The 27,394-nt window shown below is 60.9% G+C and overlaps 1 protein-coding gene across 2 annotated transcripts; it reads left to right on the top strand.

Moving 5' to 3' along the window:
* The first annotated feature begins 980 nt into the window (after positions 1–980).
* On the top strand, positions 981–26,658 carry FLNA (filamin A). Of its 2 annotated transcripts, XM_081041774.1 has the most exons (48): positions 981–1,116; positions 4,211–4,698; positions 7,783–8,031; positions 8,145–8,242; positions 8,350–8,497; positions 9,029–9,147; positions 9,245–9,322; positions 9,408–9,570; positions 9,697–9,897; positions 10,440–10,577; positions 10,662–10,785; positions 10,908–11,044; positions 11,147–11,340; positions 11,499–11,612; positions 11,699–11,842; positions 12,595–12,718; positions 12,801–12,961; positions 13,048–13,138; positions 13,224–13,393; positions 13,655–13,772; positions 13,869–14,131; positions 14,300–14,897; positions 14,989–15,162; positions 15,244–15,406; positions 15,490–15,650; positions 15,744–15,914; positions 16,301–16,424; positions 16,518–16,674; positions 17,366–17,555; positions 17,711–17,734; positions 20,061–20,308; positions 20,407–20,502; positions 20,690–20,792; positions 20,879–21,019; positions 21,129–21,257; positions 21,421–21,594; positions 21,691–21,852; positions 21,946–22,149; positions 22,225–22,377; positions 22,485–22,607; positions 22,703–22,969; positions 23,098–23,235; positions 23,435–23,550; positions 24,078–24,210; positions 24,983–25,159; positions 25,340–25,558; positions 25,642–25,845; positions 26,159–26,658. In XM_081041774.1, exons 2-48 carry the CDS (start codon positions 4,326–4,328, stop codon positions 26,344–26,346), a joined length of 7,944 nt encoding a protein of 2,647 aa, XP_080897900.1. In that variant the 5' UTR covers positions 981–1,116; positions 4,211–4,325; the 3' UTR covers positions 26,347–26,658. The 2 variants fall into 2 exon arrangements, with proteins under 2 accessions (XP_080897900.1, XP_080897901.1); XM_081041775.1 differs by lacking the exon at positions 17,711–17,734.
* The last annotated feature ends 736 nt before the right edge of the window (positions 26,659–27,394 follow it).

Here is a 27,394-nt window from a genome sequence, read left to right on the forward strand (position 1 = left end):
TTCTTTCTTTCTTTCTCTCTCTCTCTCTCTCTCTCTCTCTCTCTCTCTCTCTCTCTCTCTCTCTCTCCTTCCTTCCTTCCTTCCTTCCCTCCCTCCTTCCTTCCTCCCTCGCCCTCTTTCTTCCTCTCTTTTAATGGAGTAGAATGGAAAATATCAAAGAGCTTTGTAGGTACTAAGGGAGAGTCTTGTCTTGTGAAATGTTTGTTTTAATTATTTGTGTTTGTGTGTGTGCATGCACATGCTTTATGTGGCCTTCCTCGGAAGTGACATTTGAGCTGAATCTGAAGCTACCAGGAAATGGGCAGAAGAGGAAGAGGGAGCCTGGCAGTGCCAGGGCATGGCTGTGCCACGCAGCTCACAAACACTTGGCTCTTTGGCTGCACCTCACTGTACACTCTCAGGCTTTGGGACTGCATCCGATTGTGCTCCTAGGAATTCAGGACTGTTCTGCTGCCCCCTCCCAAGCCTGGCACCAGGCAGGGGGCCAAATCAGTGGCAGCCAGGCTGCTTGTTCATCACAGTGGGCTCAGGTCCCTGCCCCACTGGGGCCTTGCGGGTGGTAAGCGCTCAGTGAAACACACCTGCAAAGATCTGTTGTCCTCACCACCCCAGAGGGCAGAATCTGATTTGACTGGCCAGCCCAGGCTTGGGGCAAAGGCAGGGGCAGTGACTGTGGGTGGCTCCCTGGAGGAAGTGGCCTTTCCAGCTGGGTTGAGACGTGAGCCCTGCAGACCCCACGGGCACTTGAGGCAAACCTCCCCCCATCACCCCGGCAGCCTTCACCGGGTGGTGAGCTCATCAGGGGTGGGGGGTAAGGGGTGGGAGGTGAGAAGCGTCACCAAGCAGCCGGGGCGCCTGAGCTCACGGCGCGCCCCCGCCCCCCGGCCACTGGGCGATTTTACCAATTAAGGCTTTTTCGCCCAGCAGGGCGCGGGGCGGGCGCGGGGCGGGCGCGGGGCGGGGGTGCGGCCAACAAGAAGGCGGGCAGCGGCGGCCCATTCGCGTGGAGGCGCGCGGCGCGCAGCGGACGCCAGCGGAGCCCAGAGGCGCCGGGCGCGGGCGCAAAGGCGAGCGGGGCGCCACCCTGCGGTTGCGGGCCGCCCACAGGGACAGCAGGTGAGGCAGGCCTCCGCGGCCCGGGTCCGCGCGAGACGGTCACCGCGCTACTCGCGGACCCGGGGCGGGGATGGCGAAGGCGAGCGGAGAAGTGCCGAGAATGTAGGAGCCTGCGGGTACGCAGGCCCCAGCCAGGTGCAGCTGGGGTGCGTGAGCGCAGTGGAGGAGCCCCCTGCGCCTGGAAGTGCGGTGTCCAGGGGTTCCTTTCCCTAGTGTACCTGTGAAGCTGTCTGTGCCCAGGAGTGTGGGAGCCCTAGGCCGTGGGGATTCCTGAGAGAGGGTGTCTGAGCTTTTGGCAGGATATGGGCTCGCATGGATGCTCATGAGCTGGTCACTGACTGAGAAGGACTGTCTTTGGAGCAGGACATAGTGTGGGCTGAGGGTGAGTGGCTACCTGGAAGGACACTTTGCAGCCAGTGTTGGGTTCTTCGCTGGCACCAGTCCTTGGCATTGGCTGCGTTGGGCACAGGGGAGCTGGTTCTGGGGCTGCTCTACTCCATGGGGGCCAGGGCAGGGCTGTGGCCAGGCACAGGAAGCAGCGTCTCCTTGGACAGGCTAGATTCCTGGGCTGAGCCCTGGGCCCTGTTTCAGGTTGGCTGTGAGCTGGATGTTCACCACCAGCCAGGATGTGAGATGCAATGTGCCCAGATTCCCATGCTACCCGGCTCCAGGAAAAATAGGCGAAGTCCGTTGGTAGGCCCACCTGCATGTGCTCCGGGCTGCATGGTCAAGGTGGGAGCTCAGGAAATGAGTGTCCTCGCCTGCCACACCTGGACTTGCCTTGGCAGCCCAGGTCTCTTCTCACCGTGCCATTTTGAGGCTTTCTTCCCCAGCTGACGTGCCCCTGTGGGAGGGCCTGGCCTGGGGTCTGAGGGCCGGCGGTGGGGTGGGGGGCGGGGTATGTTTAACATCCAAGAATCTACTCCAAATAAGGGAAAATATGAAAGAGCTGGATTTAGGCTCCCAAGGATTGACTGCCTGATCTGGGGGCTTTGGGATGGGGCGCCATCTGGTGGTAATACTATGTCCCCTAGGGACAAGAGCCCTCTACACCCCCATCACTTGTCTCCCCCAAATAGGGGAAGCCTAGGGCTGGAAGCCAGGACACCCAGCTCTGTCTCCCTTTCTGCTGGAGTTGACTACTGGTCAGTTACTGACTCAGTTTCCCCACTCTCTGAAGATTAAGGAATGAACACCAATGACCCAGTGGGATGGCGCTTAGTATTATAAAAAGAAAATCAATTCTTGATGTAATGCTGTCCTGGGGAACATGCTTTCTAGTCGGGCAGGGGGTGCAGAAGGACAACTCAGCCCATCTTGAATGGGGCCTGACAGAGAGTGGTCCATCCGGGTTCCCCCTTCACAGCTCTCCTTCCCACCTCCACCCCAGTTCCTAGACACTGTGGTACGGAGTTTTGTGCAGGTATGGTTGAAAGTGGTCAGGACAGGGGAGAGTGCACAGGTGGGCCTCAGATTGGAAAGTGTTGTTTGGAGCCCCTACCACCACCATTGGTGAGGAAAAACCAGTGGGGTGACAGGCAGCCTGAAGCGAGTGTGCTGGAGGGCAGGGGAGATGCCAGCTGGGACCACCGTGGGTAATGCTGACCCTGAGTCATGCACGAGTCAACCAGCCATATTTGGACATGACATGCTGGCTGAACCAGGGCTTTCTGTCCCACTGGTCTTTAGCAGATGATAACTTAATTGCTACTAGTCTGCAGCTCAATCTAAGAATCAAGCAGGAGGCACAGAGCCTTAAAGAAAGGAGCATCCCGGAGAGGGGAGATACACAGAAATGGGAGGAGTGATTCCACTCTGGGGATGAAGCCGTGGTTAGGCTGGCTTCTCTTGATTGGAGGGTGTCAGTGTGTCCCCAACAGGCCTCTTGCTGGTCTCCATTTCCCTACAACAGCCTCCCCACTGTCTCCAGAGTTATCTAGCAGAAAATTAATTTTGAGCGAATAGTTCCCTGTTGCCCTCTGGACACAGTCCAGGCTCTTCAGCAGTCCTTGGCAGCCTTCTGTGGTTTGCCCCCCTCGGTCCTCTGGCCCTCCGGTCCTGGTGGGGAGGGACTCTGCACTGCCAAGGCACTGCAGCCCACCCAGACCCAGGGGCTCAGGGCCTGCCAAGTCTTACTGGAACCCCCGAGCAGGCCACTCTGGATCTGGAAGGGACCACGCCTGGCCATCTCCTGGGTCACACTGTGCTCAAGGGCCATTCAGACAGGAGAGGAAACCCCCAGTGCCCCAGGTGGACGGCAACCCCAGGCGGACACTGGCTGTCTCTGCATGCATCACACGGCGCTCTCTGCCAGTGCCCATTGGCACGGGCAGGCCCCTGCCAAGGCTGCTTGCTCCTGGAGTGCTGGCGGCCTCCTGGCCCAGTGCCCCATTTCCTCCTGGGTGGAGCAGGTAGGGGGGGAAGCTGTGGGGACCGAGGGTGCAGGTGCACAGGCCAGGGCCAAGCAGAGCAGAAAGGCCGTCCTGGGGTAGGAGGTCTGGGGATCAACCTGAAGGTCGGCCTAGGGTCCAGGCTCTGCGGGGGGCCGCTTCCCCAGTGTGGCGCACGCGCTCAAAGACCTCACAGCAGCACTGTCCAAGGGCTCGCCCTTAGGATTGGGCCCCTTCCCGCTGCTGCTGGGGCGGCAGGCTGGGGTGTGGCCGGGGAACCCCAGGCGCTGGAGCCCAGGGGGAGCGGGAGTGGCGGGGGCCTGTGGGTTCTGGGCGGAGCCCCAGTGACTCAGGGAGAGTGAGCCACGCCACCCCACGCAGGGGCCTTGGGGAAGGAAAGTCCCTTGTATGGCGTGCTCACTGGAAGACCAAGTGGTCCAGCGCCAGATGCTGCTCAGCCTTTCCTTGCTGCAGGATTTTCTGCAGCGCTGGCGTGAGGCTGCGGGGCTTGGTTTTGCCCTAGACCCCTTCAGGGCCCAATGACCGACCCCAGAGCCGGGGGTCGGGTCAAAACCGAGAGGGCAGGGGGGCTTTGGGGGGCATTCCAACGGGTGGGGCGGGGCGCCCCCTGAAACCCCACCCACAACCCCGCCCCACCATAGCCCCGCCCCCGCGCGCATTTAAAGGGCTCGCTTTCTTCGCAGCGCAACCTCGGCTGTCTGCATCGCTCCGCTCGCTCCGAAGTGCCTGCGACTTTAATTAAAGGGCCGTCCCCTCGCCTAGGCTGCAGCACCGCCCCTCGGCTCCTCGCGCCTCAAAATGAGTAGCTCCCACTCCCGGGCGGGCCAGAGCGCGGCGGGCGTGGCTCCGGGTGGCGGCGCCGACACGCGAGACGCCGAGATGCCGGCCACGGAGAAGGACCTGGCGGAGGATGCACCGTGGAAGAAGATCCAACAGAACACATTTACACGCTGGTGCAACGAGCACCTAAAATGCGTGAGCAAACGCATCGCCAACCTGCAGACGGACCTGAGCGACGGGCTGCGGCTCATTGCACTGCTCGAGGTGCTCAGCCAGAAGAAGATGCACCGCAAGCACAACCAGAGGCCCACCTTCCGCCAGATGCAGCTCGAGAACGTGTCGGTGGCGCTCGAGTTCCTGGACCGCGAGAGCATCAAGCTCGTGTCCATCGGTGAGGGCGCGTGCCGCCCCGTGGCGCCGGGAGGGCGAGGGCGGGGGCTCCGCGCGTCCTCCCATCTCCCCCGGTAGACCCCTCCCAGACACCCCCCTGAGCCCCGGGGGCCCCCAGGCCGCCTGGCTCCGCGCGGGCCCTGAGAACAAAGGCGCGCTGGCAGAGCGGCCAGGCGGCTGTACGGACCGCTACGCGCCCCCCGCCCTCCACACCCCGGCTGGCCCAAGCCCAGGCTGAGCTCACATCCTCCGCAGGCCGCGCCCCCGCCGCTTTGCCCGCGGTGGCAGAGGGCCTGAAGGGTGGGCACTGGCCAGGCTCTGGCCCTGCGCCCAGCGCCCCATCCCTGTGGAGTAGGAAGCCCGCATTCTCCACCCCATACAGAAGTTTGTAGAGAGCCTTCTGGCTTTCAGGCGTCTCTGTGGTTCCTAAACAAGGGAGTTGGAGCTTGTGATCCCATTGTTTAGGGCTTTAAGCATTTAAGGGCTCTGGAAGATGCTCCCGTCCCGTTGGAGATGGCTCCAACCCGTTTAGATCTCCTCCTGGGGAACTTAGAGGGCCAGAGAGGAGCATGGCTAGCAAAACGGCACCTGAAATGAGTCTGAGTGTCAGCCAGTGAAGGGAGCTGGTTTGTAGTCTACTAAGACACCGAGTTACTGTTGATCTTGGGCCAAACTCTTGCTTCCATGTGGGACTTGCTTTCCTAAATCTAGAATGCAGGAGTTGGTTGGGAGGTATTCCAGCGTGTGCTGGGCTCACTGCCAGCCCAGTGTCCCTGTCACTGCGCTGGTAATGCTGGTATTGACTGAGCCTACTGTAGCATCCCTAGTTCTTAAGATGGAACCCACTCAGAGATAGGCACCAAAACTGGTGACTTGGGGAGAGTGTACAACAGGGAGAGAAGAAGGTGCATGAGCTTTCCTCAGAATTGAAAGCGGCCTTCCAGTTGTCCCTCTGGCCCTGGCATGAGAAAGTGAGAGACCAAGATTCAGGTGCCCCCGACCACTCCAGAGGGCAGGTCTCAAGGGCCTCACCTCTTTCGTTGGAGTGCTTGTGGAGGCTGAGGCCCACCCCCCAGTCCCAGCCTCAGTCTAGCCAAGCTGAGTCATCTCTGAGCCTTGGATGAGGGGGGGCAACCGGATGTGGGGAGGCGGGCCACACCCCAGCTGTCTGGGGGGGGGTCTCCTCCCTCCTCCCTTCTTTTGTGAGCTGGCTGGAGCAGGCCTAGTTCCCAGAGCTTTGCCATATAAGGCAAAAAAATGTTGGAAAGCAGCAGTGATTAAGGGAGGGAGGGGGCAGGCTGGCCCAGGGGCTGGGGAAAGGGGGTGGGATGGGGCGGGGCCATCCAACCAGGCAGTCTCCCAACCCAGCCCAGTCCTTCCCGCCCTCTAGTGAAGGGGGTGGGGAGGGAGGTCCTAGGCCTGCCTCCTATGGACCAGGGGGTGGGCCCAGCTTGACCCACGAGCGCTGATTAGCTTGTCCCTGTGTGTCCACTTGTGGGTCACAGCAGGCCTCAGCCCTCCTGAGGGCTCTTGTGATAGACTGAGGACTCGGGATGGTGGCCTGGTGGGAAGCCCCGGTTGGCCCTGAGCCCTTGGTCTTCTCTGAACTATTCAGTCACCCCTCACCTGAAGCCCCCTCTTCACCCTTCCACCATTTGGGGACAGTGCAAGGCAGTGTGTGGGGCCAGGACCAACAGCAGTCTGGGAGGCCACTTTGCTTTGAGTGGCTCAGCTGGTCCTTGAGGTGCTGCCTGATGGATTCAGAGGCTTCCTGCCATTGATGGCCCTTTTGGTGGCATCCGTCCCCTTTTTCTCACCCCCAAGTTGACTCACTAGACAAGTATTTTCTCTTGATTTGGAGGTGGGGTGGAGACAGCAGGGATTTCAAAAATGAGCTCTAAGAAAGCCTGCCTGTTCGCAGAGCCCCAACCCAGCCCCCCATCCCTTGAGGCTGAGACCGAGAAGGGCCTAGGGTGGGGCCCAGAACCCAGAGGGGTTGTCATGGTGATGGGGTGCAGGGTGCCCGCCCTAACCACTTCCCCTGTGGTTAGCTTGGTGGCCGCCCGCCCTTAGCCCAGCAGCCCGTTAGGTGGCAAGGAGGGTGGGCAGTGGCTGGCTGAGCTCTGCTGAGGCAGCGGGACTCGGGGACCCCACCCATGGCTTCTGCTATCCCAGTTCTCAAGCTAGGCCCTGAGCGCCTGAGCCAGGCTCACGGCTCTGCCCTTCTGCTTGTGTTGGGTGAGGGGGCCCTCCAGAATGTGTCCTGCCCGTCATCCTGGCTGGCAGTCCATCCGTGCCAGGCCCCCGTGAGTCAGGGCCATGCGGCCCAACCTGAAGTTCCACTGGGCCCCCAGACCCTCCCCTGTACCACGACTGCCCAACTCCCAGCTTGGCTCTATAGGGGGGTGGCGGTGGCACTAAGGAAGTGGGAGTGGGGTGGGGCTCACACCCTCCACCCAAAGGGTCCTTGCCCAATGCCTCCTCTTCCCTTACCTCATGCCACCCACCCACCTACCCTGGGGCAGCAGTTGTATTTCCCAACTACCCTGCCCACCAACCTTCCTCTTCCTCTTTCTTAGCCCCAGCTTCTCCTCCCTTCCCCTGCCAGGGGCCAGGCTGTTCCTCCTGCCTATTCCCTGGAGACCCCTGGAGTTGGGTGGTGGGCCCCTGCTTGGGTAGCTGCAAAGCACTTATTCTGCTCACTTCAGAGGCCTTCCTGGCCCTTTATGCAGCCTTTGGCTATCGTCAGTCCTTCCTCTGGAGCCCCAGGGCTTCTGCCGACACCCCCTCATTTCGCTGCATTGTCACTTTGTGTCTCTAGGTGTCCCATCTCCCCCCAAAATTCATCTTCACTTCTGAAACCACCTGCACCCCCTCAGGGGTCCTGAGAAGAATCCACAACCTACCCTGCCCCGCAGGGGGCCTCCCTCCCTGGAGTCCCCTGTGCAGCCACACTCCCTGCTTCCTGGGAGCCACCTGACACCCTGCATGTGTGCCCCCAACAGGCCCATGTGTGTGCACGTGTGCGCACACAGGGACACTTGGGCCAGCCCCCTGCCTGACACCACCACTCCTTACCTCACAGACAGCAAGGCCATTGTGGATGGAAACCTGAAGCTGATCTTGGGCCTCATCTGGACCCTGATCCTGCACTACTCCATCTCTATGCCCATGTGGGATGAGGAGGAGGATGAGGAAGCCAAGAAGCAGACGCCCAAGCAGAGGCTCCTGGGCTGGATCCAGAACAAGCTGCCGCAGCTGCCCATCACCAACTTCAGTCGGGACTGGCAGAGCGGCAGGGCCCTAGGCGCCCTTGTTGATAGCTGTGCCCCAGGTGAGGGGGTGTGGGAGTGGGGGCTGGGGCTAGGGCCATCTTTGGGTGGGGCAGAGGGGATGGCCTGCAAGGTAGTCTGGCAGTCCCGAGACTCAGCCTTCCTTCTACCGCAGGCCTGTGTCCTGACTGGGACTCCTGGGACGCCAGCAAGCCTGTGAATAATGCTCGGGAAGCCATGCAGCAGGCCGATGACTGGCTGGGTATCCCTCAGGTACGACCCTGCCTGGACGCCCAGGGCTGTCCAGGGGCCACAGTCCCCATGGGGAGAGGAACCTGAGGCTTGGAAGCCAAACGGCTCCTATCTTCTACCTGTCACAGGTGATCACCCCTGAGGAGATCGTGGACCCCAACGTTGATGAACACTCCGTCATGACCTACCTGTCCCAGTTCCCCAAGGCCAAGCTAAAGCCAGGGGCTCCCCTGCGGCCCAAACTGAACCCAAAGAAAGCCCGAGCCTATGGGCCAGGTGAGGGAGCTGGGCTGGGGTTGTCCTGTGCACTGACTTCCCTGGGGCAGTGTCCTTTCTAAATTTGGAAGTCCTGGGAATCTTCAGACACGTGGCGGCTGGGTTATCAAATGCTTCCTGAGAGTCAGCCAGGAATAGGTCAGGGCTGGTTGAAACCGGCCACTTGTGACTAGCCATCAGCCCAGAGTGGAGCGTGTTCAGGGAGGGAGGACCCAGCCACTTTACTGTAAATGGAGACAAAACCCAGCCGGGGTATCACGCAGGAGCAAGTGCCCAGGCAAATCCAAGTGAGCGTTCCAGAAAACAGGCCCGGGCCTGTCTCATAGCAAGAGTGCAGCTGGGGCCCAAGGCCAGCCTCTGCGTACTGGGGTTCATGCTGAACTGACTCACCCAGTTTAGAGCATTCTTAAGGGTACGGCAGGGAGGGGTGCTGAGCCTGCAGAAGTTGATGCTGCCGAAGGGTGGTGGGGTGGAGGGGTAAGGCAATGGCCCTAACAGCTGGTCCGTGGCTTCCTCACTCTCCCCTGGCAGGCATTGAGCCCACGGGCAATATGGTGAAGAAGCGGGCAGAGTTTACCGTGGAGACCAGAAGTGCTGGCCAGGGAGAGGTGCTGGTGTATGTGGAGGACCCAGCTGGACACCAGGAGGAGGTAGGGCTGCTGGCAGTCAGGGCAGGGTAGGGCGCTGTGGTGCCTCCATTTGGGGGAGATGTCCTTAGCAAAGGCTCATGGGCTCCTTCCCACACAGGCAAAGGTGACCGCCAATAACGACAAGAACCGTACCTTCTCTGTTTGGTATGTCCCTGAGGTGACGGGGACTCACAAGGTGAGCTCTCAGCCCATGGGGAGTCAAGTGGCAGGGGAAGTGACTACAGGGCCTGCCCCTCACAACCTGTCCCTCCTGGAAACAGGTCACCGTGCTCTTTGCCGGCCAGCATATTGCCAAGAGCCCCTTCGAAGTGTATGTGGACAAGTCCCAGGGTGATGCCAGCAAAGTGACTGCCCAGGGCCCCGGCCTGGAGCCCAGCGGCAACATTGCCAACAAGACCACCTACTTTGAGATCTTCACAGCAGGTGAGGGGAGGCTGCTGAGTCAGGGTCTCTGAGTCAGGGTCTCGAGTCAGGGTCTCGGGGCAGAACCATGGGGGCCTGGGAACAACCTGGAGGTTCTAGAAGCTAAGCCCTTGTACTTTGCGGCAGGAGCTGGCACAGGCGAGGTAGAGGTCATGATCCAGGACCCTGCAGGACAGAAGGGCACTGTGGAGCCTCAGCTGGAGGCCCGGGGCGACAGCACATATCGCTGCAGCTACCAGCCCACCACGGAAGGTGTCCACACGGTGCACGTCACTTTTGCGGGTGTGCCCATCCCTCGAAGCCCTTTCACTGTCACCGTTGGGCAAGGTAGGCTGGTCCTGGCCACCCCCCTGCTGGAGCCTCCCGTGGGAGGGGCAGCCAAGGCGGGTCCCACTCCAGCCCCCTCCCACCCTGGTGTCCTGGGTCTCTGCTTCCACTGTCTGGGTGCGCTCTCTTTGCTCCCCTGCGGGGGTCCTTCCTCCTCCTCCTCTCGCCCCTCTCCATCTCTTTATCTCTCTTCACGCTTTCATCTTCGGAAGAGCTCGCTCCAGCTGTCTAGAAACCTGCTGCTCTCTGCTCTGCCCATGGGGTCAACGGTACTTAGATCTGTCTTCCTCTGGGAGGGGAGGGTTGGGCTGGGGTGGGGGGCTGGTGTGTGGAGCAGGTGGGAGGAGGCCACCACATCCTGTCCTTGGCCACAGGTCCTGGGGTCACGGTCCCTTCCAGTTCTTTCTTGTATCACTATCCTGTGGGGTCAAGTCTGAGCATGAGCACCCCTGCCCCTATCCTGAAAACCCGGCCCTGTGGGTGGCAAGGGAGGGGTCACCCAGTGCCACCTCCCAGCAGCTTAGCCAGCCCTCTTTCTGCAGCGTGTAACCCAGGCGCCTGCCGTGCTGTTGGCCGGGGCCTGCAGCCTAAGGGCGTGCGGGTGAAGGAGACTGCTGACTTCAAGGTGTACACGAAGGGCGCAGGCAGTGGGGAGCTGAAGGTCACCGTGAAGGGTCCCAGTAAGTTGGCCTGCAGCTGGGGTGGGCAGTGGTAGCCCCAGGGCCTTGCTGGACAGGCCTGAGGCCCGCCTTTTTCTCTGGTAGAGGGCGAGGAGCGTGTGAAGCAGAAGGACCTGGGAGATGGCGTCTATGGCTTCGAGTATTACCCAATGGTCCCTGGCACATACACTGTCACCATCACGTGGGGCGGCCAGAACATCGGGCGCAGGTGAGGCCTGGGCAGAGCACTCAGAGCCCAAGTGGCACACTTCTCCCCCATGCTGGGCTCTGGGTGGTGCCCCAGTAGGGCAGCGTCTCTTAGCACTCTCCTGTGTGGCTCTTTCTCTGCAGTCCCTTCGAGGTGAAGGTGGGTACCGAGTGTGGCAATCAGAAGGTGCGGGCCTGGGGCCCTGGGCTGGAGGGTGGTGTCGTTGGCAAGTCAGCGGACTTCGTGGTGGAGGCCATTGGGGATGACGTAGGCACACTGGGTAAGTTGGAGGCTGCAGGGTGGGTACCTGGGGGCAGGGGGTAGCAAGGGCCACCCCTCTGCCAGGCTCCAGAGCACTGACGGAGCTGTTGGCTGTTGTCAGGCTTCTCAGTGGAAGGCCCGTCGCAGGCCAAGATTGAGTGTGACGACAAGGGTGATGGCTCCTGCGACGTGCGCTACTGGCCTCAGGAGGCTGGCGAGTATGCTGTGCACGTGCTGTGTAACAGCGAGGATATCCGCCTCAGCCCCTTCATGGCTGACATCCGTGAGGCACCGCAGGACTTCCACCCAGACAGGGTAAAGGGCACGTGCTGCTGCTGGCCTTGCGCTTGGCCCCCTTTTGTCTCTGCTTGGGAGCTGGGCTGGGCTGGTATCCCCAGTAGTATGTTCCTGCCACTCTACGTCCTTGGTGGCCTCCACTTGGTCCCCTGACATCTGGGCGGCCCCCCCATCAGGTGAAGGCACGTGGGCCTGGATTGGAGAAGACGGGTGTAGCCGTCAACAAGCCAGCAGAGTTCACGGTGGATGCCAAGCACGGCGGGAAGGCCCCTCTCCGGGTTCAAGTGCAGGTGGGCTGGCCACCTATGGCGGGGAGTGGGGTGGGCAGGTACCCAGGCTCAGGCACTGACCAGTTAGTTGGCTGCTTGCTTTCCAGGACAACGAGGGTTGCCCCGTGGAGGCATCAGTCAAGGACAACGGCAATGGCACTTACAGCTGCTCCTACGTGCCCAGGAAACCTGTGAAACACACAGCCATGGTGTCTTGGGGAGGGGTCAGCATCCCCAACAGCCCCTTCCGGGTGAGCCAGCTCTCCACGGGCCTTGAATAGGCCTTTAGCTCATCTCCCTGGGCACCTGTTCTGTTTTTATCCAGCTCTATTAGCTAAAACTCGACTTACAGCTCATCCATTCCAAGTGTACAGCTTGGTGGTTTTGAGTCCATTCAGAGTTGTGAAACTGTCACCACCATTGAAAATTACATCATTTTCATCATCCCAAATAGAAACTCCTCTACCCCTCAAATCCCCCTCCCCCAGCCCTAAGCAACCACTAATCTGTTTTCTGGCTGTGGGCTTGCCTGTCCTAGACATTTGCTAGAGATGGAATCATGCAATATCTGGCCTTTTGTGTCTGGCCGCTTTCACTCAACGTAATGTTTTCATTATGATTCTTCTACATGGTAGCATGAGTCGTACTTACTGCTTTTCCATGGCTGAATGATACTCCGTTATGTGGATGACCACGTATTCTTTATCTAGTCATTTGTTGATGGACCTTTGGGATTTTTTTTTACCTTTTGGCCGTTGTAAATGGTGCCACTATGAACACTGGGTACGAGTGTGCAGATGAGTGATTTCATTTCTCTAGGTAGATAGATACCTAAGCGGAATCGCAGCATCATATATGGTCACTTTCTGTTTACTCTTTTGACGAACCAGAGCACTTCCCAAGGTGCTTACACCATTTTGCGTACCAGCCAGCAGTGGGTGAAGGGACCTCTGCCTCTCCTCCAGGCTGGTCATGCCCTTATACTTACCCCTCTCCTGTGCAGGTGAACGTGGGAGCCGGCAGCCACCCAAACAAGGTTAAGGTGTATGGCCCAGGAGTGGCCAAGACAGGACTCAAGGCTCATGAGCCCACCTACTTCACTGTGGACTGCACGGAGGCCGGCCAGGGTAAGGCCCTACCTTGGGTGGGTGGACGAGTGGGTGAGACTTCCACACGAGGTCCCAGCCTCCATGCCCTCCCCTGCTCCAGGCGATGTCAGCATTGGTATCAAGTGTGCCCCTGGCGTGGTGGGCCCTGCTGAGGCCGACATTGACTTTGACATCATCCGCAATGACAACGACACCTTCACGGTCAAGTACACACCCCGTGGGGCTGGCAGCTACACCATCATGGTCCTCTTTGCTGACCAGGTGGGTACTGCCGCTCTCGGCCCCTAACCCTGCTGGGTACTGGGGTGCTGCCCTCTTCTTAGTCCCTCTCCTCCCGCCCACTGCAGGCCACACCCACCAGCCCCATCCGGGTCAAGGTGGAGCCCTCCCATGATGCCAGCAAGGTGAAGGCCGAGGGCCCCGGCCTCAGCCGCACCGGTGAGGATGACCATCCTGTGGACAGATGGGGGGATCTCAAGGGAAGTGGGCAAAGTGCCCTTACAGGGTCGCCATGTCTCCTCAGGTGTGGAGCTTGGCAAACCCACCCACTTCACGGTCAATGCCAAAGCCGCTGGCAAAGGCAAACTGGACGTCCAGTTCTCAGGACTGGCCAAGGGGGACGCAGTGCGTGACGTGGACATCGTTGACCACCATGATAATACCTACACAGTCAAGTACACTCCTGTGCAGCAGGTACTTACCCTGGCCCCCCCACAGCTGTGTCCCTCCACTGCTTCCACCAAGCCCGTCGGCCTCCTCGAGTGGTGGGCCGCTTCAGGGGGCTTCCTACCCACTCTTGTTTCCCATCTTGGAGACAGTGGTCATGGAAGGCTGGGGATGGGGTAGGAAAACCAGTGTCTCTCTGACCACCACGCCCGATGCCTAAGTGGGGAAGCCGCTGGGCAGGGAGACCAGCGTCATCACTCATGACCCTGCCTTGTGCACCACTCCCAGGGCCCAGTGGGCGTCAACGTCACTTATGGAGGCGATCCCATCCCAAAGAGCCCCTTCTCTGTGGGGGTATCTCCAAGCCTGGACCTCAGCAAGATCAAAGTGTCTGGCCTGGGAGAGAGTAAGTGTTTGGCCCTTGTCATGGTCACTGAGGATGCCCCACGGGTGACCTCGGCTAGGTGTCACAGTTCTCTTCCTCCTTTTGTGATCTCAACAGAGGTGGACGTTGGCAAAGACCAGGAGTTCACAGTCAAGTCGAAGGGTGCTGGTGGCCAAGGCAAAGTGGCATCCAAGATAGTGGGCCCGTCAGGCGCATCAGTGCCCTGCAAGGTGGAGCCGGGTCTGGGGGCTGACAACAGCGTCGTGCGCTTTGTGCCCCGAGAAGAGGGGCCCTATGAGGTTGAGGTGACCTATGATGGCGTGCCTGTGCCTGGCAGCCCCTTTCCTCTGGAAGCAGTACCCCCCACCAAGCCTAGTAAGGTAATTGAAGTGTGGGGGCTACCTCATCTCCAGGCCTGCTTGTGCCCTTATCTGGTGGGGAGGGAAGCCAGAATAAGAGGAGGCAGATGGAAGGTCAGGCTGTGGGTCTGGGGTCAAAGGTCAGGGAGGTGGTGTGGCTTCAGCTCCTGACCTGCCTCTTCTCCCCAGGTGAAAGCATTTGGGCCAGGGCTGCAGGGGGGCAGTGCAGGCTCCCCTGCCCGCTTCACCATCGACACCAAGGGTGCCGGCACAGGTGGCTTGGGCCTGACAGTGGAGGGTCCCTGTGAGGCCCAGCTGGAGTGCCTGGACAATGGGGACGGTACATGCTCCGTGTCCTACGTGCCCACTGAGCCTGGGGATTACAACATCAACATTCTCTTCGCTGACACCCACATTCCCGGCTCCCCATTCAAGGCCCACGTGGTTCCCTGCTTTGATGCGTCCAAGGTCAAGTGCTCGGGCCCTGGTCTGGAGCGGGCCACTGCTGGTGAGGCAGGCCAGTTCCATGTGGACTGCTCGAGTGCGGGCAGCGCAGAGCTGACCATCGAGATCCGCTCTGAGGCGGGGCTGCCAGCCGAGGTGCACATCCAGGACCACGGCGATGGCACACATACCATAACCTACATTCCCCTTTGCCCGGGGGCCTACACTGTCACCATCAAATACGGTGGCCAGCCTGTGCCCAACTTCCCCAGCAAACTGCAGGTGGAGCCTGCAGTAGACACATCAGGTGTCCAGTGCTATGGGCCTGGGATCGAAGGCCAAGGTGAGAGTCCCACTGTGGGACAAGGGCAGGGGCCACCCAGGGCCACCAGAGCCCCTGGAGCCCCATGCCTCCTCCCCATTGCCCCCTGCAGGTGTCTTCCGAGAGGCCACCACTGAGTTCAGCGTGGATGCCCGGGCTCTGACGAAAACGGGAGGGCCACACGTCAAGGCTCGTGTGGCCAATCCCTCAGGCAACCTGACGGAGACCTTCGTGCAGGACTGCGGTGATGGCACGTACAAAGTGGAGTACACGCCTTATGAGGAAGGTATGTCATGGGGCTCCCAAGGGATGGGGGATGGGGGCATGGCAGCCTGGGCTCCGCCTTACCTGGCCTGCCATTGTCCAGGACTCCATTCTGTGGATGTGACCTATGACGGCAGCCCTGTGCCCAGCAGCCCCTTCCAGGTGCCTGTGACTGAGGGGTGTGACCCCTCCCGAGTGCGCGTTCATGGGCCGGGCATCCAAAGTGGTACCACCAACAAGCCCAACAAGTTTACTGTGGAGACCAGGTGAGCAAGTTCCTGGGAGGGGAGGCAGGGGCCACAATGGGCCTTGGAACCCCAGGGAATAACTGGCTGGCTGTTTGGACCAGGGGAGCTGGCACGGGGGGCCTCGGCCTGGCTGTAGAGGGCCCCTCTGAGGCCAAGATGTCCTGCATGGATAACAAGGATGGCAGCTGCTCAGTCGAGTACATCCCCTATGAGGCTGGCACCTACAGCCTTAATGTCACCTACGGCGGCCACCAAGTGCCAGGTGAGGAGGCAGGTCAGCTGGGGCTGGGCTGGGCCTACCCACTCGCCCTCTACTCTGCCTCACACGGCTGCCATCCCTCTGCCCCCTATCTAGGCAGTCCTTTCAAGGTCCCTGTGCATGACGTGACGGACGCGTCCAAGGTCAAGTGCTCTGGCCCTGGCCTGAGTCCAGGCATGGTCCGCGCCAACCTCCCTCAGTCCTTCCAGGTGGACACAAGCAAGGCTGGGGTGGCCCCGCTGCAGGTCAAAGTGCAGGGGCCCAAAGGTGAGTGTCCACATACCGGGGGCTGAGGGGTGGGAAGGCGTCCTCTTTGAGGGGCTGGGGAAGGAAAGTGCGGGCCGAGCACTCAGAGGCTGGCGCAGATGTGCAGGCAATTGATGGGTGGTGGGAAGAGAAGGATGTAGAACACATAGGACTTTGACACTGAGCCGATGTGGCCGAGGAAGAGAGCGCCAGGATCCAAGATGTCACCCAGATGAGTGTCTGATGTCACAAGGACTCGGCCATTTCTGGGGATGGGCCGATGATGGAAAAATGAGGTCGAGGCCTGGGGTAGGGGCTGAGTGCATAGCTGAGCCTTGGCCATCCAGTGAGGTGGGGCTGAGGGCCCAGGGCACGGGCTGAGACTGTGTCTTTGGGACTGGGGCCAGGCCTCGTGGAGCCAGTGGATGTGGTGGACAATGCCGATGGCACCCAGACCGTCAACTATGTGCCCAGCCGCGAGGGGCCCTACAGCATCTCTGTGCTGTACGGGGAAGAGGAGGTGCCCCGCAGGTAAGATGCAGGCCAATATCCGGTGAGGCGGGGAGGCAGGCTGGGCAGCGAGAACATTCCTAACCACTCACGATGCTCTGGCCCAACAAACAGCCCCTTTAAGGTCAAGGTGCTGCCTACACATGATGCCAGCAAGGTGAAGGCCAGTGGCCCCGGGCTCAACACCACTGGTGTGCCCGCCAGCCTGCCTGTGGAGTTCACCATTGATGCGAAGGACGCAGGGGAGGGTCTGCTGGCTGTCCAGATCACGGTAAGCTGGCTGTCTCGGCAGCTACCTGGCCCTGCTGAATTGCCGATCCAGGCACAGGGAAGGGAAGGCACGGGAGGGGCTCAGGCCAGAGCACTGTGCAATATGGTTCATGCAGCTGGGGCAGTACACGTCTCCCTTGGGAGCCGTCCCAGCAAGGGCAGGTCTCCTGCCCCTAGGATGGTGCTGACAGGCACAGGCTTCCCTACTCACGCACACACTCACTCACTGCTGACTTTGAGAACATTACGAAAACCCTGCGTTCCTCAACTTGCCCAATTGTAACATTCTTGTGGGCCAGATTTAAGTATAGGAGCCTGAGATCTTCTTCCAGGGCAATCCTAGTACTGGGGCAGGCCCTGGGGCAGAGGATGGCAGCTGAGAGATTCTTATGGGGATAAAGCAGGATGGGCGCCATGGGGATAAAGCAGGATGGGCGCCAAGCTCCCTGGCCCTATCTTTTGTCATGTGGGAACAGGGAACACTGGGCATCTGGGGACTTCCTTTCTGGACCTTGCTCATGGGGAAGTAAAGGACAATGCTGGATGCAGGCAGCTGTTTTGGGCCATGGAAGACGAGTGATTTGGAGGCTATCCCTGCAACAGCAGTGCTTGACACTCCTTGGAGAGGGCCCGAGGTGATCTTGGGCCTGGCTAGACTTGGGCCAACCACCTTCCCTGTGCTCTGACCACAGGACCCTGAGGGCAAGCCTAAGAAGACGCATATCCAAGATAACCACGACGGCACGTACACGGTGGCCTACGTACCAGATGTGACAGGCCGCTACACCATCCTTATCAAGTATGGTGGTGATGAGATCCCCTTCTCCCCATACCGCGTTCGTGCTGTGCCCACCGGGGATGCCAGCAAGTGCACGGTCACAGGTGAGCCAGCCCGCCATCGGCCACGGCGCTCAGCACGGGGCTTGGGTGTGCCTGTGTGCAAGGGCTCGCTGCTTGGGGCAGCGTGTGGGAGTGGGGGCCGCCCCCTTGAGTGACTCACCTGACCTTTCTCCTTGCTCTCTGCCCTCTCACCTCAGTGTCAATCGGAGGTCACGGGCTAGGTAAGCTGCTTGCTGGGGCCACTCCCAATGCCCCTCCTGCCCAGAGGGCAGCTTCCTTTCCTCTTCCATGCTGATTCCCAGGACAGTTCCAGCTGCAGCTCTTGGCAGGGACAGAGGGGGGCTGGAGGGTTAGGGCCCAGGGAGGCCTCCGGAGCTGAGCATGAGTGCTCCGGCCCTCCCCCTCTCTGGGCCTCCGTTTCCCCATCTGAGAAGTTGGGTTGCAGCTGAGAGCTTTGGGGTGACGTGCATCCTGAGAGGCACCCCACCGGGGGCTCTGGGGTCTGGGGATCTTGGCACCCCGGGGAAGCCCCGGAGGCGGGCAGCAGGCCCTTCCTTCTCGCTTCCTCCTTCTGTGTCAAGGGCTCCTGCATGGGCTAAGGGGACAAAGGGTCTCCCCCGACCAGTGGGAGTCCCTGGCCCTAGCCGGATCCACAGACCCTTATCCCCACCTCCCAGGGGCCTCTGCGTCCCGGGCTGGGGGAGGTGCAGCCTGCATGAGCGGGTGGGGCTGGCTGGTAGTGCAGAAGCACCAGCATTGACTGCTTGGGCGGCCAGCATGGCGGGGTCTGGCCCAGCCTCAGAGCCCCAAAGTGCACTCAGTGGCCCACCTGCCCTCCCCGCCTCCTTCCCTCCCTCGATTCCCCCAGCAGTGACGTTATTCAGAGGGTCCCCAAGCAGGCATGGAGGTTTTCCTACTCAGGCGTGTGAGGGGAGAGCCAGCCCCAGCCAGGGATACCAATAAGAGGCAAGAAGTACTTAGGAGGCTCTGAAGGCTGCAGGCCTGGAACTTGGGCGAGGCGGCCAGGGCACGAGTTGGAGTAGCTAGGGTTTCACAGTGGGGGCTCAACGGCTGTGGAGAGCAGGACTTGGGATCTGAGATGGCAGGCATGTGCGCCTAAGGCGGGGGACAGAGCCTTGGGGACCAGAGGCAGGGTCAAGCCTTGGTGGAGGGAGTGGCCTCCATTTACCTGACCACTGTGTACAGAACAGAGACAGAGAGCCCAGCTGGGAAGCTGAAGTCTCTTTTAGACCAGCCAGAGGGATGGCTTGAACCAGGCTGGTGGTAACGTGGCTTGACAGGGTGGGGGGTGCCACAGTGAGTGTGTGTTTTGAGGGTGGAGCAGCCAAGGCCTGCTGATGGGCTGGGTGGGAAAAGTGGGGTAACCGTGAGGTTGGGGCCCAGACCACTAGCTCGATGGTGGGTCTATGTTCCCAGCTGGGGAGGACAGGTGTGGATGGGTGTGAGGTGAGGCCTTCCAGGGCAGGGAGGGCAGCAGGTGGCCAGGTGTAGAGCTCAGGAGAGCTGTGGAAGGTGTGCATGGAGCCTAGTGCAGCAGGGGCGCCCGGCCATGGCGGAGCTCAGTGGCGGGCTGACTGGGGAAGCCCCTTGAACTCAGCCCTGGAGTGAGTGCTGTGCTCTTGGTGGCTTGCCTGGCGGGGCCAGCCTGCCTCTTGCTGCCAGGCCCCACAGCCCATCACCCCCTAGCCTCAATGGCTGAGCCCAGATTACAGTAACGTCACTGTCCCTCCCCTTTCCTTGGGCACTCTGGGGCCCTGGAGGCTGCTCAGCTGCTCTGCCCTCGCAACCTAGCAGCGGTGACTGTGGCTTGGGCCTCCTGTCCTCCTTCCCTCTGGGTGCTGCCACTGCCTGCGCGCTGTGCTGGTAGGGTGCTAACGCCGCTGCCTCCCTGCTTCCCTGCTCCCAGCTCCCTGCCTGCTCCAGGCCGAGCCCGGCCGCCCCTCACCACAAGCCTCCGGTTGAGCAAGCATTCTCAGTTGTCAGGAAACTCCAGTTTCACTTACAGGCCTGGGGGGCGGGAGGCAAGTATCACCACCCCCACACTGCAGCAGGACTCCGCCTCACCGCGTCTGCACACAGCACTGGGGGCCAGGGCCAGGCCACAGGGGTGAAGGCAGCTGTGGGCCTAGCCAGAGTGCTAGCGTTGGTCAGCGTGGTCCACGGCACTGGCTGTGGCTGAGTTGGTAGGGGAGGTGGCAGCAAACACGTGTGCCCTGAGGGCAGCAGTGGCCTCATGGGCCTCCAGGCCCTTCCTTCGTCCCAGACACCTGGGTGCCACGTGTCAGGCCTTTCCCACGTGGGGGCAACCCCCAAGACTTGACTCCCTGCCTTGAGGTGGCTCAGGGGAACCTTTCCTGCCTTCTGAGAAACTACTCACCATCCCAGCTTGGGGGGCCGGGGGCGGGAGGCCTGGCTGTGCTTGGTGGTGGCAGTAAAAGGCCTGGGCGGGCAGCAGGCGGATGGGAGTGGCCTGAGCACCGAGTTCACACACTGGCCCCCCTTTGGGGACCCGCCCTGCCCCACCAGGTGCTGGCATCGGCCCCACCATCCAAATCGGGGAGGAGACCGTGATCACGGTGGACACCAAGGCGGCGGGCAAAGGGAAGGTGACCTGCACTGTATGCACACCCGATGGCTCCGAGGTAGACGTGGACGTGGTAGAGAATGAGGATGGTACCTTTGACATCTTCTACACGGCCCCCCAGCCGGGCAAATACGTCATCTGTGTGCGCTTTGGCGGCGAGCATGTGCCCAACAGCCCCTTCCAAGTGACGGTCAGGAGGGGTCAGGGGCCTGGGTGTGGGGCCTGTTCTGTCCCCCTGGGCTTCCTTTGTGATGACAGAGTCTTCAGCTCTTGTGTGTTGCTCTGCAGGCTCTGGCTGGAGACCAGCCCACGGCACAGGCCCCGTTGCGGCCTCAGCAGCTGGCCCCACCGTACACCTATGCCCAGGGTGGCCAGCAGACCTGGGTATGGCCTGGCCCACCTCCCCTCAGCTTGCCCCGCCCTAAGGGACATTCGGGGGCTGGCCAGCTGGGTATCCCGTAAGGCCCCATCCTGCCTGGCACGTGTGAGGAGGGACCCCAGCTCCTCCTGTTTGGGACTCCCTCCCCTCTTGCAGCCAGCCCCTCACTGGGGCCCTCTGTCTCCACTGCAGGCCCCAGAGAGACCCCTGGTGGGTGTCAATGGGCTGGATGTGACCAGCCTGAGGCCGTTCGACCTCGTCATCCCCTTCACCATCAAGAAGGGCGAGATCACTGGTGAGTGGGGGCAGGAAGGAGCGTGGGAGCCGCAGGGGCCAGGGTCTGACAGTGGGTTGCGCTGACGCTGGCTCTGCTCCCTGCAGGGGAGGTGCGGATGCCCTCAGGCAAGGTGGCGCAGCCGGCCATCACTGACAACAAGGACGGCACTGTGACTGTGCGCTATGCACCCAGCGAAGCTGGCTTACACGAGATGGACATCCGCTACGACAACATGCACATCCCAGGTATGTCCCCCCAGCGTGCCACCCCCACCTCATAGAGGCCTGGGGCTGAGGGGAGGACTTGGGGACAACACAAGGTCCCCATCCCACGTGGCCTCTCTTCCTGCCTCAGGAAGCCCCCTGCAGTTCTATGTGGATTACGTCAACTGCGGCCACGTCACTGCCTACGGGCCTGGCCTCACCCACGGGGTAGTGAACAAGCCTGCTGTCTTCACTGTCAACACCAAGGATGCGGGAGAGGGTGAGTAGCCGCTCTAATCTTGACCTGCCTGTGTGCTGTGAGAGACTCTCCAAGTGGGGCTCCCTGCCCTGCCACCCCAGCCCCTGCTTGCCCACTGGGGCTCTTCATCATCAGTGCAGTGTCCCTGGGTACAGTTCCCATCCTCACCCACGGTTCTCTCCAGGGGGCTTGTCCCTGGCCATCGAAGGCCCCTCCAAAGCAGAAATCAGCTGCACTGACAACCAGGATGGGACGTGTAGCGTCTCCTATCTGCCTGTGCTGCCCGGCGACTACAGCATCCTAGTGAAATACAATGAGCAGCACATCCCAGGCAGCCCCTTCACGGCCAGGGTCACAGGTGGGTGCCACCGGGAAGAGTGACAGCAGAAGGCAGGTGGAGGGGTGGGTGCAGTCTCCTTCTGGGCCTGGACACACCGTGACTGTCCCCTGCCAGGTGATGACTCGATGCGCATGTCCCACCTGAAGGTGGGCTCTGCTGCTGACATCCCCATCAATATCTCTGAGACGGACCTGAGCCTACTGACGGCCACTGTTGTCCCGCCCTCGGGCCGGGAGGAACCCTGCCTGTTGAAGCGGCTGCGCAATGGCCATGTGGGTAAGAGGCTGAGGGGCAGGGCTTTGTGCAAAGGAGGGAGGGTGGGGTGGGAGGTGCGCCTTTCTCTGGCTGACAGCCCTGCCCCGTGCCCAGGGATCTCGTTCGTGCCCAAGGAGACAGGGGAGCACCTCGTGCATGTGAAGAAGGGTGGCCAGCATGTGGCCAGCAGCCCCATCCCGGTGGTGATCAGCCAGTCAGAGATTGGAGATGCCAGCCGCGTGCGTGTCTCAGGCCAGGGCCTCCACGAAGGCCACACCTTTGAGCCCGCAGAGTTTATCATTGATACCCGTGATGCAGGTAAGCTGTGGTGGCATGCCAGCCAGGCTGAGACCACTGTGCTTCGCTCCCTGGCTCAGGGTATCCCTCCCGCAGGCTATGGCGGGCTCAGCCTGTCCATCGAGGGTCCCAGCAAGGTGGACATCAACACAGAGGACCTGGAGGATGGCACGTGCAGGGTCACCTACTGCCCCACGGAGCCTGGAAACTATATCATCAACATCAAGTTCGCTGACCAACACGTGCCCGGTGAGTGCAGCACTCACACCTCTCCCTTGGTAAAGCCACGCTTCTTGCCACACCTCAGGGCCAGAATGTAACCTGCGTGGGCCGTGGGCTGTGCTTTCTTCCTGCAGGCAGTCCATTCTCTGTGAAGGTGACAGGCGAGGGCCGGGTGAAAGAGAGCATTACACGCAGGCGACGGGCCCCTTCGGTGGCTAATGTTGGCAGTCATTGTGACCTCAGCCTAAAGATCCCTGGTAGGAGCTACAGGGAACCAGGGAGGGTTACCAGGAGCCCAAGCAGAAGGGTGGGTCCTGGAGCTCCTGCTCACCAGGCTGTCCCCTACCTACAGAAATTAGCATCCAGGACATGACAGCTCAAGTGACCAGCCCATCAGGCAAGAGCCATGAGGCAGAAATTGTGGAAGGAGAGAACCATACGTACTGCATCCGCTTTGTGCCTGCCGAGATGGGCATGCACACGGTCAGCGTCAAGTACAAGGGCCAGCATGTGCCTGGGAGCCCCTTCCAGTTCACTGTAGGGCCCCTTGGGGAAGGAGGAGCCCACAAGGTCCGCGCCGGGGGCCCTGGCCTGGAGAGGGCTGAAGCTGGAGTACCAGGTAGGCCTGTTTCCTGCCAGGCTCTTGCTCTCCTGAGCTGGGTGGGAGGTGGGGGAAGATCAGACGTGCTTGGAGGGGGCCAAGGCCAGGGGTTGTACCTTCCACGAGGACACACTGCTTTCCCACAGCTGAGTTCAGCATTTGGACCAGGGAAGCTGGTGCTGGGGGCCTGGCCATTGCTGTTGAGGGCCCCAGCAAGGCTGAGATCTCCTTCGAGGACCGCAAGGATGGATCCTGTGGCGTGGCCTATGTTGTCCAGGAGCCAGGTACTAAGGGCCTGGCTGGGGTCGGGAGGTGACCCCTCCATGTAGGTGTTGGCTTGGGTCTATGCAGATATCCCTGCCCAGCTCACACCCTCCATCTTGAGAACCCAGGGCCACCCAGGCTGTTTGTAAGAGGTGGGAGGCTAGAACCCTGACAAGTAGGGGCCTCCCAGCGTGCCTTCTGTGCTCTCTCCCTGCCCAGGTGACTACGAGGTCTCAGTCAAGTTCAACGAGGAGCACATCCCTGACAGCCCGTTCGTGGTGCCCGTGGCTTCTCCGTCTGGCGACGCCCGCCGCCTTACTGTTTCTAGTCTTCAGGTGAGGCACTGAGAGAAACCGCCCACCTGGGGCTCCTGGGCCCGGCCAGACCAGAGCCACCGCACAGAGCAGGCCTCTGAGCCCTGTGACGAGTGACCTGCCCAGCCCACCTAATGTGCTGGGCCTCTGCTCTGACCGGGTGCAGCCCACGCTTGGGGTTGGCAGGAAGCACCCCTGCCCGCCGCGTGGAGTTTTTCTCGTGTCTCAGGTCTAAAGGCTTTGAACAGAAGCCTGTGCCCCTTGAGCACCAGGGCTGAGGTTTAAAGAGGGACAGCCTAGAAGGCTGAGTGCTGCCTACGGGTGGGGCCGCCCTCCCTTCCTGCTGCCCAGGTGTGTGATTGCAGAGCATGGGTCTGGGGGTGGGGGTGTGTGCCTGTGGCTTGCTTCCCCTTGAGAATCAATGGCTCTCCCTCTTTAAACCAAATTGGACGCCAGATGGGTAAGTGCAACCCTGTGGGCCTCGTGCTTCTGGGGCCTGCCCTTCTCACCCCAGCTGCCCTGTCTAACCATGTCTGCTGTGCTTCCAGGAGTCAGGGCTAAAGGTCAACCAGCCAGCCTCTTTTGCAGTCAGCCTGAATGGGGCCAAGGGGGCAATCGATGCCAAGGTGCACAGCCCCTCGGGAGCCCTGGAGGAGTGCTATGTCACAGAGATCGACCAAGGTGAGGCCCTGTCCCTACCCTGCCTCCCAGCCATTTGCCTCGGCCCCGCTGCGAGCAGTGGGTTTGCCCAGCTGGCTGGAAGCAGGCCAAGAGAACCCAAGGTACAGATTCTGTCAGCAGCCGAGACAGGGCCCACACACCTGGGCTCCCTCAACCAGGCAACCCTGCCACTTCTCGTGACTCACACCCTTGGGGAGCTGGCTCAGCAGCCATGACTGCTAGGATGGAGACAGCCTTCTGTGGGCAATACGGCGCAGTCCTGAGCAAGAGACCTCAAGGCCAGCCAAGGGGCTGACTGCCTGGCCCTTTAGCCAGGGCATGGCACTTACAGACAGGCCTGGGGGAGGGAGAGGGTGAGAGGAGCTGCTGGGTGAAGTTTTCAGTAGTCTCACAGTTTAGTCCTGCCCCTTCCCAGCTGCGGGACTTCCAGCAAGTTCCTGCCTACCTCTGAGACCGTGACCATGCAGGGAATGTGGTGTTAACGGTAACCTCTCTAAAGACGCAGTGAGGCGTGTGTTGTGCTTGTAAAAAAGATTTCAGTCCAAATAAGCCCCGATAGCGGCTGCTTGGGCATTTAAAGCTTCACCCCTCAGGTTTCAGGAGGTCTGTGCTGTGGGGTGTGGGTGCCAAGCACAGTCCATGGAAGAAGCTGAGTGGGCTGCGTGGATCTGCTGGACCCATGCTGGTGGGCCAGGGAAGCTCCTGTCAGATGCCACTTGCTCGGTTTTGGAGGAGGGGCCCCAGGCCCACAGCATGCCCCTCTGCTCCCCAGATAAGTATGCTGTGCGTTTTATCCCACGGGAGAATGGCGTCTACCTGATTGATGTCAAGTTCAATGGTACCCACATCCCTGGAAGCCCCTTCAAGATCCGAGTTGGGGAGCCTGGGCATGGAGGGGACCCAGGCCTGGTGTCTGCCTATGGAGCCGGCCTGGAAGGTGGTGTCACAGGTAGGTCACTGGGTACAGCCTCCCCTATGTGGACATAGCAGCTAGGGCCCCTCCTCTAAGATCTCAGTGACAACCAGAGGCACATAGAAGTGACAGAACTATATGCTTGGGGGTGAGAAGTGGGGTCGGGGGGTGGGCAAATGGGCCAGGCCAGCTCTGCTTCATGTCCTGTGCCCCCAGGGAGCCCAGCTGAGTTTATCGTGAACACAAGCAATGCGGGAGCTGGTGCCCTGTCTGTAACCATCGACGGGCCCTCCAAGGTGAAGATGGATTGCCAGGAGTGCCCTGAGGGTTACCGCGTCACCTACACCCCTATGGCACCTGGCAGCTACCTCATCTCCATCAAGTACGGCGGCCCCTACCACATTGGGGGCAGCCCCTTCAAGGCCAAAGTCACAGGTGAGCCGTGCATCAGACTACAGGTGTTCAACCCCGAGCCGGGCACTGCAGCCATGTCTTAGCCCACCTGCTCTGCCCCACAGGTCCCCGTCTCGTCAGCAACCACAGCCTCCACGAGACCTCATCAGTGTTTGTCGATTCCCTGACCAAGACTGCCAGTGTCCCACAGCATGCCACCCCAGGCCCAGGTCCCACTGATGCCAGCAAGGTGCTGGCTAAGGGCCTGGGGCTGAGCAAGGCCTACATGGGCCAGAAGAGCAGCTTCACAGTGGACTGCAGCAAAGCAGGTGGGTGCCTGGAAACCAGAAGGAGGGTGAGGGGGTGGCAGTGCCTTTGCGGGTGTGGCTGTCACTTCTAGAGCCCACTTCCCACTTGGGCCTCTCTGCCCTCTTCTCTACACTTCAGTAAAGTACCTGGGAGAAGCTGGAGTTTCCTGTGCTGGCCTGGGGGGCAGGGGTGCTGGCAGTTCTTTAGGAAGGGCTGTCACACTGGAACAGGTGCGGGGGGGTCAGGAGGATACAGGACATGAGGGGGCTCAGCGTTGTTGCCGCTGAAAATAGGGGACTTGGAGGCTGGGACTGAGGCCCCTTCCTCCCCCAGGCAACAACATGCTGCTGGTGGGGGTACATGGCCCACGGACGCCCTGTGAAGAGATCCTGGTGAAGCACATGGGCAGTCGGCTCTACAGTGTCTCCTACCTGCTCAAGGACAAGGGGGAGTACACGCTGGTGGTCAAGTGGGGTGATGAGCACATCCCAGGCAGCCCCTACCGTGTCCTCGTGCCCTGAGCTCTGTGCCTGTGCCAGTGGCAGCTCCCAGGACAAGAGTGCCCCTGCGTCCACCTGTCCCCACCCGAGCAGCCCTCCCCCCCAGCCCTGGAGCCCTGGCCTGCCCTGGCCGTTCCATCACTGTAGCCACCCCTGCCCTGCGCTCACCTGCCTCCACTTGGGCAAAGGAGAGAGGCCAGCAGAGGGAGCCATTGGTGGCTCCGCCTGTCTTCTTTGGTTCTGGGAGGTGTGACGGATGGGGGCGTGTGCACGACCACCTGCTAGATCTCTTCCCTAGCCAAGAGGAATAAAATTCTGCTTCTATTCTCCTGAGAGTGGCTCTAGCTTTCTTGCAAGTGCGATCGGCAGGGTAGATTGAAGCAAGGGCCCAGCCCACAGGCTGCTGGCTCTCTAGGCCTGGACCCTCCCTGCTGCCCTGGCACCCAGGGCCTCCTGCCAACACCCACCCGCTGACTCCAGGAGGCCCCCTCTGCATTCACCTCTTCTGCCTTCTTGGCGAGGGGTGTGTGGCACCCCCAGAACAGGGCCTGGTACACTGGTCCTAGTCCATACCTGGAACAGATGCTGTCCCAGGCCATGGCGCTGCTGCAGGAGGCAAAGCGCTAGGTGGCAGGACCAGATAAGCAGGACTTGAAAGCACAGCCGGCCGTGGCCATGTCCTCGGCATCTTAAATGTGCCATCATTCACCAGAACAGGGCTAAGGGATTGTCACAAAGCCCCTCCGTGAGCAGCTGGCAATATTCAAGGAAAGGACAGCTAGCTGCAGACTTTCCCGCACACACACCAGGCCCAGGTGTGCTTGCCTGTCCTCCCGCCCCTCCCTGAGCATGCATTGCCAGGGTCCCTCTTGCCATCAGAGTGCTGGCACTATCATCCCTCCCAAGCATCCCAAATCAAATCGCCCAAAGCCCCACCCCAAGCCCTCCCTGCTTTGCTGGCCAGACCTCACATTCCGGCCCTTCCCCATGGGCTGTAGGCAGCCTCCTCCCCCAAATAAGGGTCCTACAGCCAGCCAAACTCAGGCCTCAGGCTTTTCTCCCACAGGAG

The sequence above is a fragment of the Rhinolophus hipposideros genome, assembly GCF_964194185.1.
Source record: "Rhinolophus hipposideros genome assembly, chromosome: X".
Classification (NCBI taxonomy): domain Eukaryota; kingdom Metazoa; phylum Chordata; class Mammalia; order Chiroptera; family Rhinolophidae; genus Rhinolophus; species Rhinolophus hipposideros.

Coding starts and splice junctions, on each gene's coding strand:
- FLNA (XM_081041774.1), top strand. CDS start 4,326: ATGAGTAGCTCCCACTCCCGGGCGGGCCAGAGCGCGGCGGGCGTGGCT. Junction 13,773..13,868: donor AGTGTCTGGCCTGGGAGAGA/GTAAGTGTTTGG, acceptor TGATCTCAACAG/AGGTGGACGTTGGCAAAGAC. Junction 17,556..17,710: donor CAGCAAGTGCACGGTCACAG/GTGAGCCAGCCC, acceptor CTCTCACCTCAG/TGTCAATCGGAGGTCACGGG.